At 52.0% G+C, this 12,944-nt stretch overlaps 1 protein-coding gene across 4 annotated transcripts in view; it reads left to right on the top strand.

The window, feature by feature from the left end:
- Nucleotides 1-12,944, top strand: part of Scn4a (sodium voltage-gated channel alpha subunit 4) — a 50,239-nt gene that overhangs the window by 32,182 nt on the left and 5,113 nt on the right. For 3 of the 4 annotated variants that reach the window (XM_031352531.1, XM_031352533.1, XM_031352535.1), the window contains 9 exons: nt 4,579-5,055; nt 6,892-7,072; nt 7,450-7,604; nt 8,415-8,588; nt 9,004-9,126; nt 10,634-10,912; nt 11,182-11,235; nt 11,411-11,548; nt 12,417-12,521. In XM_031352531.1, the coding sequence (XP_031208391.1) occupies nt 4,579-5,055; nt 6,892-7,072; nt 7,450-7,604; nt 8,415-8,588; nt 9,004-9,126; nt 10,634-10,912; nt 11,182-11,235; nt 11,411-11,548; nt 12,417-12,521 (1,686 nt within the window). The remainder of the gene's footprint in view (nt 1-4,578; nt 5,056-6,891; nt 7,073-7,449; nt 7,605-8,414; nt 8,589-9,003; nt 9,127-10,633; nt 10,913-11,181; nt 11,236-11,410; nt 11,549-12,416; nt 12,522-12,944) is intronic. The other variant, XM_031352534.1, reaches the window with a different exon arrangement.

Raw genomic sequence — 12,944 nt, 5'->3', positions numbered from 1 at the left:
GTGTGTGTGTGTGAGAGAGAGAGAGAGAGAGAGAGAGAGAGAGAGAGAGAGATGCCAGGACAGGGTGAAGCTCCTGGTCTAGCTGGCCAGCATTTCTGTGGCTAGGGCCTGGCCAACTCCTCTACTACTTGGAGTAGAGGTCAGGTCTCTCCCATGAGGACTCCTTAGTGCTGCCTCCAGCTGCCCCCTGTGGTAGCCGACACTTGCCCTGGGCAACTGAGGGCTCAAGAGGCTGCCCACATGCCCTTCACAAAGGCTGGAGGAATTGAAGGCTGCTGGGTCAGCACTTCTCAGATATCGCAGAGCTCTGGCTGGGGGCTGATGCTGATGGGGCAGGGGGTGTCACCTCAGCTGGAGGAGACTGTGGGACAGCTAGCTACAGGAGAGAAATCAGGACTGCAGTTCTTAGGAGGGAGTTCTGAGAGAGTACAGGAGTCAGGGGGATGACATGCTTGAAATATAAGTTTGTGAACATAGATTTAAGGGCTGGGGTGGCTAAAAGAGTTAGGACTTAGCTCTCTGTACAAGGGTGGTCAAGATCATTTTGTGCCACTTTTTGTTTTTTGTTTTTGTTTTGAGGCAAGGTCTTGCCATGTAACCTTGGCTATTCTTGAACTCAAGATTTTCCTGCCTCAGCCACTCAAGCATTGAAATTTGCAAGCATGTTCCATCATGCCACTTTAAAAGTTTTAATTTATTCCCTCTTCCTCCCTCCCTCCCTCCCTCCTCCCCCTCTCTCTGTAGTGTGTGTGTGTGTGTGTGTGAGAGAGAGAGAGAGAGAGAGAGAGAGAGAGAGAGAGAGAGAGAGAAAGAGAGAGAAAGAGAGAGAGAGGGGGAAGAGAGAGAGAGAGGGGGAAGTGAGGGGGGAGAGGGAGAGTGGGGAGAGAGGAGGGAGCAAGAGGGGGGAGAGGGAGAGGGGGTAGAGGGGGGGAGAGGGAGCACCTTTGTGGTGAGCCCTGTTACATCCTGGGTCTTCCCACTGGCACATGCTTCACAATAATTTTATCCCCTTTTTCTTTGGTTTTCCTATTTGGAAAACAGGGATACCCAATGGTGTGGTCATAAGGGTTACAGGGCACAGGTCTCAATACTTAGGCTCTAAGTTCAAGGAGGCCAGATATTACAGACGGGTAGTTTTAGGTTAATAATTATTATTATAATAAAATTGACCACTGTCTCCCCTTGGGGGAGGGGCAGGCTCCAAGCATTAACCTAAAGCTTCTGATAATTCTCCTCCACAGCTCTGTGGAGGCAGGGAATACTGTCTCCACAGTGGAGGAGGCACCACCCAGAGATGCTCAGCTCTTGAGATGCTGAGCTGAGACTAGAGCCTAGGTGACCGGAGCATCAGTGAGCTGAGACTAGAGCCTAGAGCCTAGGTGACCAGAGTGTCAGTGAGATGCTGAGCTGAGACCAGAGCCTAGGTGACCAGAGCATCAGTGAGCTGAGACTAGAACCTAGAGCCTAGGTGACCAGAGTGTCAGTGAGATGCTGAGCTGAGACCAGAGCCTAGATGACCGGAGCACCAGTGAGATGCTGAGACCAGAGCATCAGTGATAGCGGGAGTGATTTGGTGACCTTAATGCCAGCAGCACTTGGTCAAGCATTTGCCCAGAGTCCTGTGCTGCGCCTGAGCATTCACTCAGTCCTCACCACCCTAGGAGGGCTGGACCAGGAAGCAAAGGCTCAGAGCTACCGCATTTGAAGGCAAGCTTTCTGAGTCCTGAATCTGTAGTCATGACACTGCACTGCCTCTGTGCACTGATACACAGACACACACACAGGCACACACACACAGACACAGACACACACACACACTCACACACACACATAGGCACACACACACATACTCACACACACACACTCACACACACACATACAGGCACACACACAGATACACACTCACACACACACACACACACACAGGCACACACCCTACCAACTCTTTTCCAGCCCATCTCTGTGTCTGCCCCCATATGGTCAGATGGCTTGCAGCAGCCCAGGGAGACAGTGTGCTCATTTCCTTGGGTGTTGTCTCCTCTCACCCATCTCACCCCTCTCCCTCTCAGGCTTCAGAGAAGCAGAAGGTATCTGCCAGAGGGCACCCAGGCACCCTGCTAGGGCTCGTGTGCACTCAGACCCTCTGCACCCATGGCACCTGATCACTCTCTCTGGGTTACTGTAAAAGGTAAATGACCAGGACACGAGTACCCTACCCCACAGAGCCCACTTCGAGAGAATGTGCCCTCCCTCTTTGGCCCCTCCCCCTTTGCCTGAGGAGGCTATTTCTGTCCCAGGCAGGAGCCGTGTGCAAACCCTGCTGACCCAGAGAGCAGCTAATTCCCATCTCAAATGTGTTTCTGGCAGCTGGGTGTCCCCTCCCCAGAGGGAGAAGAAAGACCAGTAAATGTGGGTGGGGGCAATGGCAGGAAGGTATGGGGTGTAGGGTGGTGACCCCAAGCACATTCCTCTGAAGAAATTCTAACATAATTTTTAGAGATCCCATGTTAACCTGATCATTAAGACAATGATGAGAAGACCTTGGAGAACGCTGATCGTGCCAGGTAGTGGAGCACAGGAAGACAGTCAAGGACAGTAGATTCTCACACATAAGCTCCCTTATTCCCTCATACCCAAGAGAGCAAGAACTTAGCTATGCCCTTGTCGGGCAGAAGCTATGACCAACCACCCCAGAGAACAACCTTCATCTTGTTGTTCAAAGACTGGTGGGAGGAAGGGCCGCCATACTGCAAGCTTCCCGGGATACAGTTCATCTCGTAGTATAAAGGAATGGTGCCCTCTGAGGTTGTATAATGACACTAGAAACCTGAGATCTAGTCCTGGCTGTGCTGTCTGATTTAGGACAAATCATTCTACCTTTCGGGGACTCTGTTTTCTTACTTACAAAATGCTAGTCCAACTTGGGGGTTGGCCATTCGTTCAGTCTTTAAACCTTGCTCAGTGTGTGTAATAGCTGCCAATTCAAGTACCCATTAGGTGTTCTGTCTGTATTGATCTTCTAGAAAACACAATGTGCTGGAACTATCTGAATTGTACAGATAAGGAAACAGAGGCATAGGATATCTGGACAGCTAACGAGCTGAAGTGTAGAGCCAGGTGGTAGCAGGGTAGCTAAAGTTTACCCCCTAGTTTCTATTGCCAGTTCTAACCACAGCATTAGATTTGTCTGATCGAAGGCCTGCTTCTACTGGGCTGTGGGCTCCCTGAGGCCACATGTAGTCATTGACCCTTGGACAATGGAGGGAGTGGATGGGTTGACCTGTGGTCTTTTAAGATCCAGTCAGCAGAGATGAGGGAAGGAAACTAGAGTGGGTAGGGAGGCTGAAGATCAGATGTCCCTCCCAGAGCAGCAGAGGGCAAGCAGCAAGGAAGCAGACCCCCAGTTGAGCTCCCCTGCTTCAGGGGAGCAGCCTCATTTAAGTACTAGAGAGATGGCACAGTGGTTAAGAGCAAACTGGTGGGCTGGCGGGATGGCTCAGCGGTTAAGAGCACTGACTGCTCTTCTGAAGGTCCTGAGTTCGGATCCCAGCAACCACATGGTGGCTCACAACCACCGGTAATGAGATCTGACGCCCTCTTCTGGTGTGTCTGAAGACAGATACCATGAATTAAGCCCAAGCAAGCAGGGCTGGCAGAGGTCCTGAGTTCAATTCCCAGCAGCCACACACATGATGGCTCACGGCCATCTGTACAGCAAAATGCTGGCTGTGAAAGAACCTGATAGCTACAATCTCCTGTTAACTCCAGTTTCAGTGACCATTGCCTTACACACACACACACACACACACACACACACACACACACACACACCTTTTTTTTTTTTTACAAGTTCTATTTAATCCAAGAGGGGGAAAATCTGAGGTTAGATTAGGGTTTCCGGGCAAGTGGGATGGTGCGTGCTTTTGATGCCACCCCTCAGGAGTCTGAGGCAGGAAGATCTCTAGTTCAAGGTTCGCTTAGGTTATATAGTGAGTGTTAGGACAACGAGGGCTGCCTAAAGCCTTGCTTTAAAAGTGAATTAAAAAGATTAAGATTCCGAAAAGTTTCAGGAGCTTGGAGGTGAGCTTTGTTCTCTTCCTACAGAGGAGGTAGAGGGCAGCCACAGTAAGAGCCTCTGTCATCTGGTGGACCCTGTCACTGCTTTGAGCAGCAGGGTCCTATGACAGATGTGAGCCTCAGTTTCCACATTTGCAAGGTGGGGATGGTACTAGCAGCCCGCCCTCCGGCTGGCAATCATGAGCACCTCACCAGATGGCACTCCTTTATATTTATTTACTTATTTGATTGTTTTTGAGACAAAGTCTCTCTACACAACCCTGTCGGTCCTAGAACTCACTCTGTAGACCAGGCTGGCCTCAAACTCACAGAGATCTGCCTGCCTCTGCCTCCTGAGTGATGGGATTAAAGGTATGTACCATCACTGCCCGGTAGATGGCATCCTTTTAAGTACCCAGCATGAGGCCCTTCCGCTGTATAGTCCTGAGGACCCCATGCTGGGTGGAGGTGGTATTCTCCAGACTTGGGTTGGCCTGAGACCATCTGCCCCTTGCTTCCCAGGTCCTGAATCTGTTCTTGGCTCTCCTGTTGAGCTCCTTCAGTGCTGACAGCCTGGCAGCATCAGATGAAGATGGCGAGATGAATAACCTGCAGATCGCCATTGGGCGTATCAAGTGGGGCATCGGCTTTGCCAAAACCTTCCTCCTGGGGCTGTTGCATGGCAAGATCCTGAGCCCCAAGGACATAATGCTCAGCCTCGGCGAGCCCGGGGCTGCTGGGGAAAATGGGGAGAGCACACCCGAGGATGAGAAGAAGGAGCCGCCCCCGGGAGATGGGGACAAGGAGCTGAAAGACAATCATATCCTGAACCATGTGGGCCTGACTGATGGCCCCCGTTCCAGCATCGAGATGGACCACCTTAACTTCATCAACAACCCCTACCTCACCATCCAGGTGCCCATTGCCTCGGAGGAGTCAGACCTGGAGATGCCTACAGAGGAAGAGACTGACACCTTCTCAGAACCTGAGGACATCAAGGTAAACCCATTGAGGGTCTGGCTGCAGAGGTCAAGGGTCAGTAAGACCCAGCTTTAAATGCCTAACTTTAGACAGGACATAAAACCTTTCTGACCTTTAGTTTCTTCATCTGTGAAAGGTTCTTGCCCCGTGGCAAGTGCTGTGTTGGCTCACACATAGTCCTCTGAAATGGAGACTTGTTAGAGAAGGTACCATGACTGTTATAACTGGCCAGGCCTAAACTCTACCTGGACCCTTTCTGCCACCAGGTGGCATTCTTGGACAAATGTTCCTATCTTTTGTGGCACCTCAACTCGACCCCTAGGAACCCAAGAGGCCTCTCTTAAATACCCCTCTGGGCTTGAAGGCCCTGTTAGGTCTTTGCTCCAAATATGTTCAGATCTGATCTGTAACCCTGAGGCTCCGTGCTGGGTGATAATGGCATATTCACATTTCTAGGTAGAATCCCACTGGGGCTGTTCTTAATCATCCTTGTGTACGACAGGGTACCAGGTCTAGACCAAGGATACGAGGACAGAAGTAAGACATCCCAACAGGAGTTGGGAGACTCAGGTGGTGGTCACCTTCAGAGTCTGGGATCCTGTCAGGGCTGCCTTGGGTGAGCTGGCTCTGAGCCCCCTCACTTTTCTTGCAGCCGTAATAGGAAAAGGATTAATAAGTGATGGAAGCAAGAGACATTACCCTGTCAGGGCACTAGAACCTAATGAACTTTGCCCTAAAAGCTCTTGATTCCTTATCCCAGCCCCCAACACGCACCAGTATGTGGTTCGTTGACTTAGCAGGGGCTTGAGCGCCTGTGCTATAAATACCCCAGGAAACACAGCACCAACCTCTACCTCAGTATGAGGAACTCAGCAGGGGAGGGGCTAGCTAGAGAGTGGTAGGTCTGCCACTCTGGGAAGGCGAGATATCTGAGGAGCAGTAAGCAGAGCTTAAAGGAGAATCACGGGAGTTGGCATGCAAAGGTGAGGCCAGCAGTCCAGTGTATGCCCTGATTGACCAAATGCTCTGTGCCTCAGTTTCCCTTCTGTCAACTGGCAGCAAGACCTGCCCACTCTTGGCTTTCTGACTAGTGCCCTAGTTACATGTGCATGGGAACACACATACACACACACATGCATGCGCACACACAGGTAGAAGGGGCTGCTCAATTCATCTTTCTCTTCAGAGATTTCACCATGAAGGATCTCCTTGAAGCACAGACTAAGAATTTGGCCTGGGACAGCACTAGGAGGTGGGAGGGAAGCCTAGCTAGGCCAGAGCACCAGCCCCCACGCCCTGCCCCCACTGTGATCAGATTCCCTTGGCGTCACACCACCGGAGCCTTGGCTGGGGAAAACTTTCCATCCTTTCTGGGTCTGTCAGCCAAATAGACCCTGGGGGTGGGAAAGCTTGGACTCTGGGGGCGCCATGTGCCTGATCTCTGCAGCTGTGGCAGTCCAGATCTATCTTGGCTCCGTTTCTTAACCTTGCCCCTGCAAAAGCACCTTCAAGCCCCTTTTCTTCTGCTGACCCCTTCATATATCCCTACACCTCCTAGGACTCCACAGGGCTGAGCCAATCAGCCCCCACCAAGCCACCCCTCAGCCCATCTCTGGTCCTCCCTACTCTCCTCCCCAGGCCTCTTCATGCCTTCCTTGTAGATGCTAAGTTACCATGAGGGCAGAACTTTGAGGACATTTTGAGGACACTAGGGTGCTTTTCCCAGGGCACAGTGGTGGATTTATAAGGGCTGAGTGAGTGAGTGAGTGAGTGAATGAATGAATGATCTAATGAATGAGTGGATCCAGCTCTACCCTCTCCTTTCTCTCTGGTCTCCCATACTACCCCACCAAGGGATCTCTTGGAACCCAAGACTCACATGCCCCGTGGTCCCCACAGAAGCCACTACAGCCCCTCTACGACGGGAACTCCTCTGTCTGCAGCACGGCTGACTACAAGCCCCCGGAAGAGGACCCTGAGGAGCAAGCTGAGGAGAACCCTGAAGGGGAGCTGCCTGAGGAATGCTTCACGGAGGGTGAGGACACATTTACAGCCCAGCCCCCACTCAGGCCAGAGGAGAGCCTACAGGAACAGTTCTGCTCGGCTTGCCTTACCTGGAGAGCCAACACCTGAGCCCGAGAAGCATTTGGCCAAAGAGCCTAGGCTTATCGAGATGGGGGACCACGGGGACAGCTGAGGTGCTGAGCTTGCTTGTGAAGCATCAAGCATCTTAATCTTAGCAGCAATGACATATGGGCTGTAGAGAGAGTACCTGAGCCCTTGTGTGAACCAGATGGAGCCATTTGTGGGGAGGAGGTGGGGCCCTAGTCTTGGGGTAGCATGGTAGAGGGTGGGGGAGGTTGCATTCTGAAACATCCAAAGGCCAGTGACACATACCACCCTGCCTCTCAGCCTGTGTGAAGCGCTGCCCTTGCCTCTATGTGGACATCTCCCAGGGCCGTGGGAAAATGTGGTGGACACTGCGCAGGGCCTGTTTCAAGATTGTTGAGCACAACTGGTTTGAGACCTTCATTGTCTTCATGATCTTGCTCAGCAGTGGAGCCCTGGTAGGCACCCTCCCCCAGGGGACAGAGCGGGAGCAGGAGTAGGTGCCTTGCTCCCTAAGGCTTCCGTACCAGGGATGGAGGCAAACAGGACACGGCTAAACCCAGGGAAGCTAAAGGGGAACTCATCTGTATTTCTAAATGTTCTAGAATGCATTATCTCTCTCTCTCTCTCTCTCTCTCTCTCTCTCTCTGTGTGTGTGTGTGTGTGTGTGTGTACACGAGAGTGTGTTGTGGTTGGCAGGTGTCTTTCTTGGTTGTTCTCCATCTTTTGCACTGATGCAGGGTTTCTCCCTGAACTCAGAGCTCGATGTTTGGGCTGTTCAAGGGATTCCCTGTCTCTGTCTCCTGTAAGCCTGGGATTGCAGGCAGGCTGCTGCTGCCACCCAGCTTTGATATAGGTTCTGGGGGTCCAAACTTCAGCTCTCATGCTCGAACGACAGATAAGGCATCCCCCTGCACCAATTCAGCATTAGTTTCTTAAAGTAAAGGCCCTTTGTTTTATAGACCCTGTCCCCTCAACCAGTGGGGAGGTAGGTGGGCCCTGGGAATTTGGATTTAAGGGTGGACAGAACTGCAGAGACGTTATTGTCGACCCCCAACAGATAGTTGAGAACTAAACTTCCTTCCCTATCAGGGGAATCTTGCTCTTCCCAATGATAGGGATGGGGATGGAAGATGCCCAGAGGTACTACAACCCATGTCCCATGGAAGACCCCTGGGAACCAGCAGCAGCAGGCAGGGTGGGGAACAGAGCTTGCTGCCCCAAGCTTCTGAGCCCCTGGCCATTGTGGGTTGTACTGGTGTCCCCAGGCCTTCGAGGACATCTACATTGAGCAGCGGCGAGTCATCCGTACCATCCTAGAATACGCTGACAAGGTCTTCACCTACATCTTCATCCTGGAGATGCTGCTAAAGTGGGTGGCCTATGGCTTCAAGGTGTATTTCACCAACGCCTGGTGCTGGCTCGATTTCCTCATTGTGGACGTGAGTCCCCCGGATCTGGCCACACAGCCGGATGTCATGGTCTTTAGGGAGCCCAGGCTCTGGGAGGTAGGACCTATCCAAATCTACACAGTCAGACCTCCCAGGTTAGCACTGCTCCCTGCAGACCAGCCTCTTCCTTCCCAGGCCTGGGGGCTAATGATCCTTACCAGTGTAAGACAAATTCTTATATGCTCTTTGATAGACACGAAGCCATAGGAGATGGGTACTGTCCTTCCCATTTATGGTTGTGGGTGACATCATTGAAGTGACCTCTGGTTCTAAGGATGCTAGAGGCCACGAGCCTACTCTTCCCATCTTTCAGGGATGGGATCTACAGGAGACACACAGAAACTGGGATACCTTGGCTAGAAGAAAGCCAGGGACCCTCCACCTCCTGAGCGCACACTTCTTACAGGTCTCCATCATCAGCCTGGTGGCTAACTGGCTGGGTTACTCTGAGCTGGGGCCCATCAAATCCCTGCGCACGCTCCGGGCCCTTCGACCTCTGAGGGCATTGTCCCGATTTGAGGGCATGAGGGTAAGTATTGGATGAGGGATGCTGAGGAGGACTTAGGATGTGGGAACAGCCACCCATGGGGCAGGGTTCCAAGGTGCATGAAAATGCTTCGGTCAACCAGGGGCAGGCAGAAGGATCAATGTGTTGATGTCTGTAGTTTTAGGGTTGTGACCTATCTCCAGGTAGCCCCATTCCCACCCCAGGTTCTAGAAGACTCTAAACTTAACTCTTCCACCACTGGAGGGCAGCAGAGGCTGCTGCAGTGGCCTGGTAGGCCAAGAAGAGGAAGAAAGATCTACCTGTGGGTTCATGGAGGTTCCTTAATTCAGATTGGGGACCCCAGGGCTCTGTAATGTGAGCACATGAGCAAGTATTTCTGCTTCAGCTCTGAGCCTGCCCGTCTTTGAGCATGGAACCATGTCCTTTGGGTTCAGGGGCACTTTAGAAAAGATCCCCAAGGGCCTGTGAGATCGGAAGTGACAGATAAACACAGGGCAAGACCAGTGGGAATTCCCCCACTGATGGGAGGTAAGACTCATTCCAGGGCATCTGGAGGCTCAGACTGGAGACCCTGCCCTCAGCTGGAGACCCTCCCCTCCCCAGTTCATATAAGATGCTGGCCTAAGGCTAGGCCCCCAGTCCTGGTGCTGAGACCTCTGCCCACTAAGAGAAACAACCTGCTCAGGGCCAACTGAGTGATTTGAAGAAACATAGCACCCCCCACCCCACCCCCATGCCTGCTCCTGCTTTCTGTCCAGAGGTCATGACATAGCTCTTACTTAAAAGGAAACTAACCGTGCTAGGGTAGGTTCTGTTGGTTGAGCGCTTACCTGGCATGCAGTAAGTTCAGGACAACCCCCTGAGACTCATACATGAGGTGTGGTGGCACACACCCTCTAACCCCAGTGCTCAGGTGGTAAAAGCTCGAGGTCTCCCTCTGCTACACGGCAAGTTCAAGTCCAGCGTAGGATACACGAGACCCTGTCTCAAAACATCTAAAGAAGAGTGGTGGTGGTCCTCAGATCCAGCCAAGACTAATGCAATGTGATAGGCCTATATGGCTGGGGCTGGTGAGGGTCGGGGATCTGGTCCTGAATCCTGCTGCTTCACAGAACTTGGTGGCTTCTTCTTATGCCACTTCTGTGTCTCTCACTGAAGCAGTGAGCCAAGCCAGGGCATGTGGGCTGAGTTTCCTATGGGGGCTAAGAAAGCAATGTTTGTCTTCTGCTTTGTGACCCATGACCTGGCTGCTTCCAAAGAACCCTGGCACCTTTACCCTGCCTTGATGGCTCCAGCCAAGCAGAGAGCCTTTCTAGAAGAATGGTGTGGTAGCTCCTAATCCTACGCTTTACCCTACCCTGAGACCCCGGCAGACTCCTCTCCCACCCGGGGCTCCTTAACTCTGTCCTTTCCTGAGTGGCAGTGCTTAGCTCCTGCATGATCCCCTAGCTGATCTTAGCTGGGAGTCCCCTGGCAGATGCCCTAAAGTGGGTCTAGCAATGACCCCAACCACCACCCTGGCCCCTAGGTGGTGGTGAACGCCCTCCTGGGAGCCATCCCCTCCATCATGAATGTGCTCCTTGTCTGCCTCATCTTCTGGCTCATCTTCAGCATCATGGGGGTCAACTTGTTTGCTGGAAAGTTCTACTACTGCATCAACACAACCACCTCTGAGAGATTCGACATCTCTGTGGTCAACAACAAGTCCGAGTGTGAGAGCCTCATGTACACAGGCCAGGTCCGCTGGATGAACGTCAAGGTCAACTACGACAACGTGGGTCTGGGCTATCTCTCCCTCCTTCAGGTGGTGAGTGGCACCCACCGAGCCTGCTCAGAAATGGGTAGAAGTACCTGGTTGTTTCTCATCACATCAGAACCCAGTATTGCTTATTAGGAGTGGGAACCCTGTTTGCAATGCCCTGGGACCTGGCGGTCGTGTTTCTCGCTAGAATACTTGATGCCATCCAGTGGGGTGGCAGGTGGTCTTGGGGGCGGACTTGATCAGGGAAAGGAGGGGAACATGGATGGTGGCATGTGGTAGAGCCCCTCCCCTCATGCCCTGCCGTGATCTTTCAGGCCACTTTCAAAGGTTGGATGGACATCATGTATGCAGCTGTGGACTCCCGGGAGGTGAGTTGGGTCACCGACTTGGCAAAGTCTATTCTGCCCTTCCCATTCCCACCCTGACACCTCCACCCCATCACACTATCTCCTTGGAAACCCAGCAGTCTGGGGAGGAGGGGAGGCCTGTTCACAGTACTTTGGGGGACAAAGAGAAACTCCATGTGTGTACCCCACCCTGCAGAAAGAGGAGCAGCCAGACTATGAGGTGAACCTCTATATGTACCTTTACTTCGTCATCTTCATCATCTTCGGCTCCTTCTTCACCCTTAACCTCTTCATCGGCGTCATCATTGACAACTTCAACCAACAGAAGAAGAAGATAAGTGTCTGGCCCTCCAGAGGTTCCCCGCCCCCATCCACCTCTTCCTTCCTAGAGTCATGAGCAGCCTTGGCAGCCACTGACCTAGATGCTTGGGGGCAGCAAGCATGGATCTAAATCCCACTAGGGACTGAGCAGGGACTTGACCCTGTGAGCCTCATTTTTCTACTCTATAAAATGAGGCTGATGTAGAGATGGACATGGTAATTAACAACCTGGAGTTTTATCACTAACAGATCTGAGGCAGTAAGTTCATAAGTTGTAGGCCAGCCTGGGTTATGTGGTGTATCTGAGGCCAGCCTAGGCTACAAAGAGAGACCCTATTTCAATAACAATAAATAAAACTATGTAGATACAGACTGAAGAGTCATTAGTGAAGCACTGGTAGAAATTGGCCTGAAAATGGGAAATTGACCTGAAACCCTCGTAGCACTCCTTGTCTTCTTTTTCTTTCTCTCTCTATTGTTGTTGTTGAGTTGGTTTTTTTTTTTTGATTGTTTGTTTTGTTGGTTGATTGTTTGTTTTGTTTTTTTGTTTTTTGGGGACAGGGTTTCTCTGTGTAACCCTGGTTGTCCTGGAACTCACTCTGTAGACCAGGCTGGCCTCAAACTCAGAGATCTGCCTACCTCTCCCTCCCGAGCGCTGGGATTAAAGGCATGTGCCCACCACCGCCCCCAGCTCATCCTCCACCTGTAGACCCAGTTTCTCCCTTCCTCACTGCTCAACCTCTTGTCCCTCCAGAGCTCTGTCTCCCCTGTCAGCCACTTCTTAAAGGGTAACACCATGTTCAAGGTGGTGTTTGAAGTAGGGAGTCCTGGGATCAGGGAGAGGGACCCCGCTCAGTCTTACTGTCTCTGTCCTACTATACTTTGGAGGAAAAGATATCTTCATGACAGAGGAACAGAAGAAATACTACAACGCGATGAAGAAGCTTGGCTCTAAGAAGCCCCAGAAGCCAATTCCCCGGCCTCAGGTACCAGGTTCTGGGCCCTCCTCCTCCTGGAATCTCTAACAGGCTGTGGCCTGAGAGGCCAGCAGGAGTCAATGCAGCCTGTGCTCTGCCCACCACCTCTGGGACCCATAACCTCACAAAGGCTCACACAAGCACAGCAAGTGTCTCTAGGCTCCTGTTATTAGATTATCGCTCATCTAGCCCCATGGAGCTTCTTAGTATCGACCCACCTGCTCTGGTGGGACCTCTGGCCTGTGAGACGGGAACAGGATGTGGAGGGCCACACAGCCCAGCAAGCAATGACTTGGGAAGAAGGGTAGAGAGGACTAGGGAACTTTATAGGGAGGAAGGGTCCCAGAGTGGAGACTGATGAATACAGAACACACACACACAGAGAGAGAGAGAGAGAGAGAGAGAGAGAGAGAGAGAGAGAGAGAGAGAGAG

The sequence above is a fragment of the Mastomys coucha genome, unplaced genomic scaffold (assembly GCF_008632895.1).
Source record: "Mastomys coucha isolate ucsf_1 unplaced genomic scaffold, UCSF_Mcou_1 pScaffold5, whole genome shotgun sequence".
In the NCBI taxonomy this organism is placed as follows: domain Eukaryota; kingdom Metazoa; phylum Chordata; class Mammalia; order Rodentia; family Muridae; genus Mastomys; species Mastomys coucha.
Note: the sequence above shows the minus strand (reverse complement) of the source record. Positions and strands in the feature narration are given on the sequence as shown.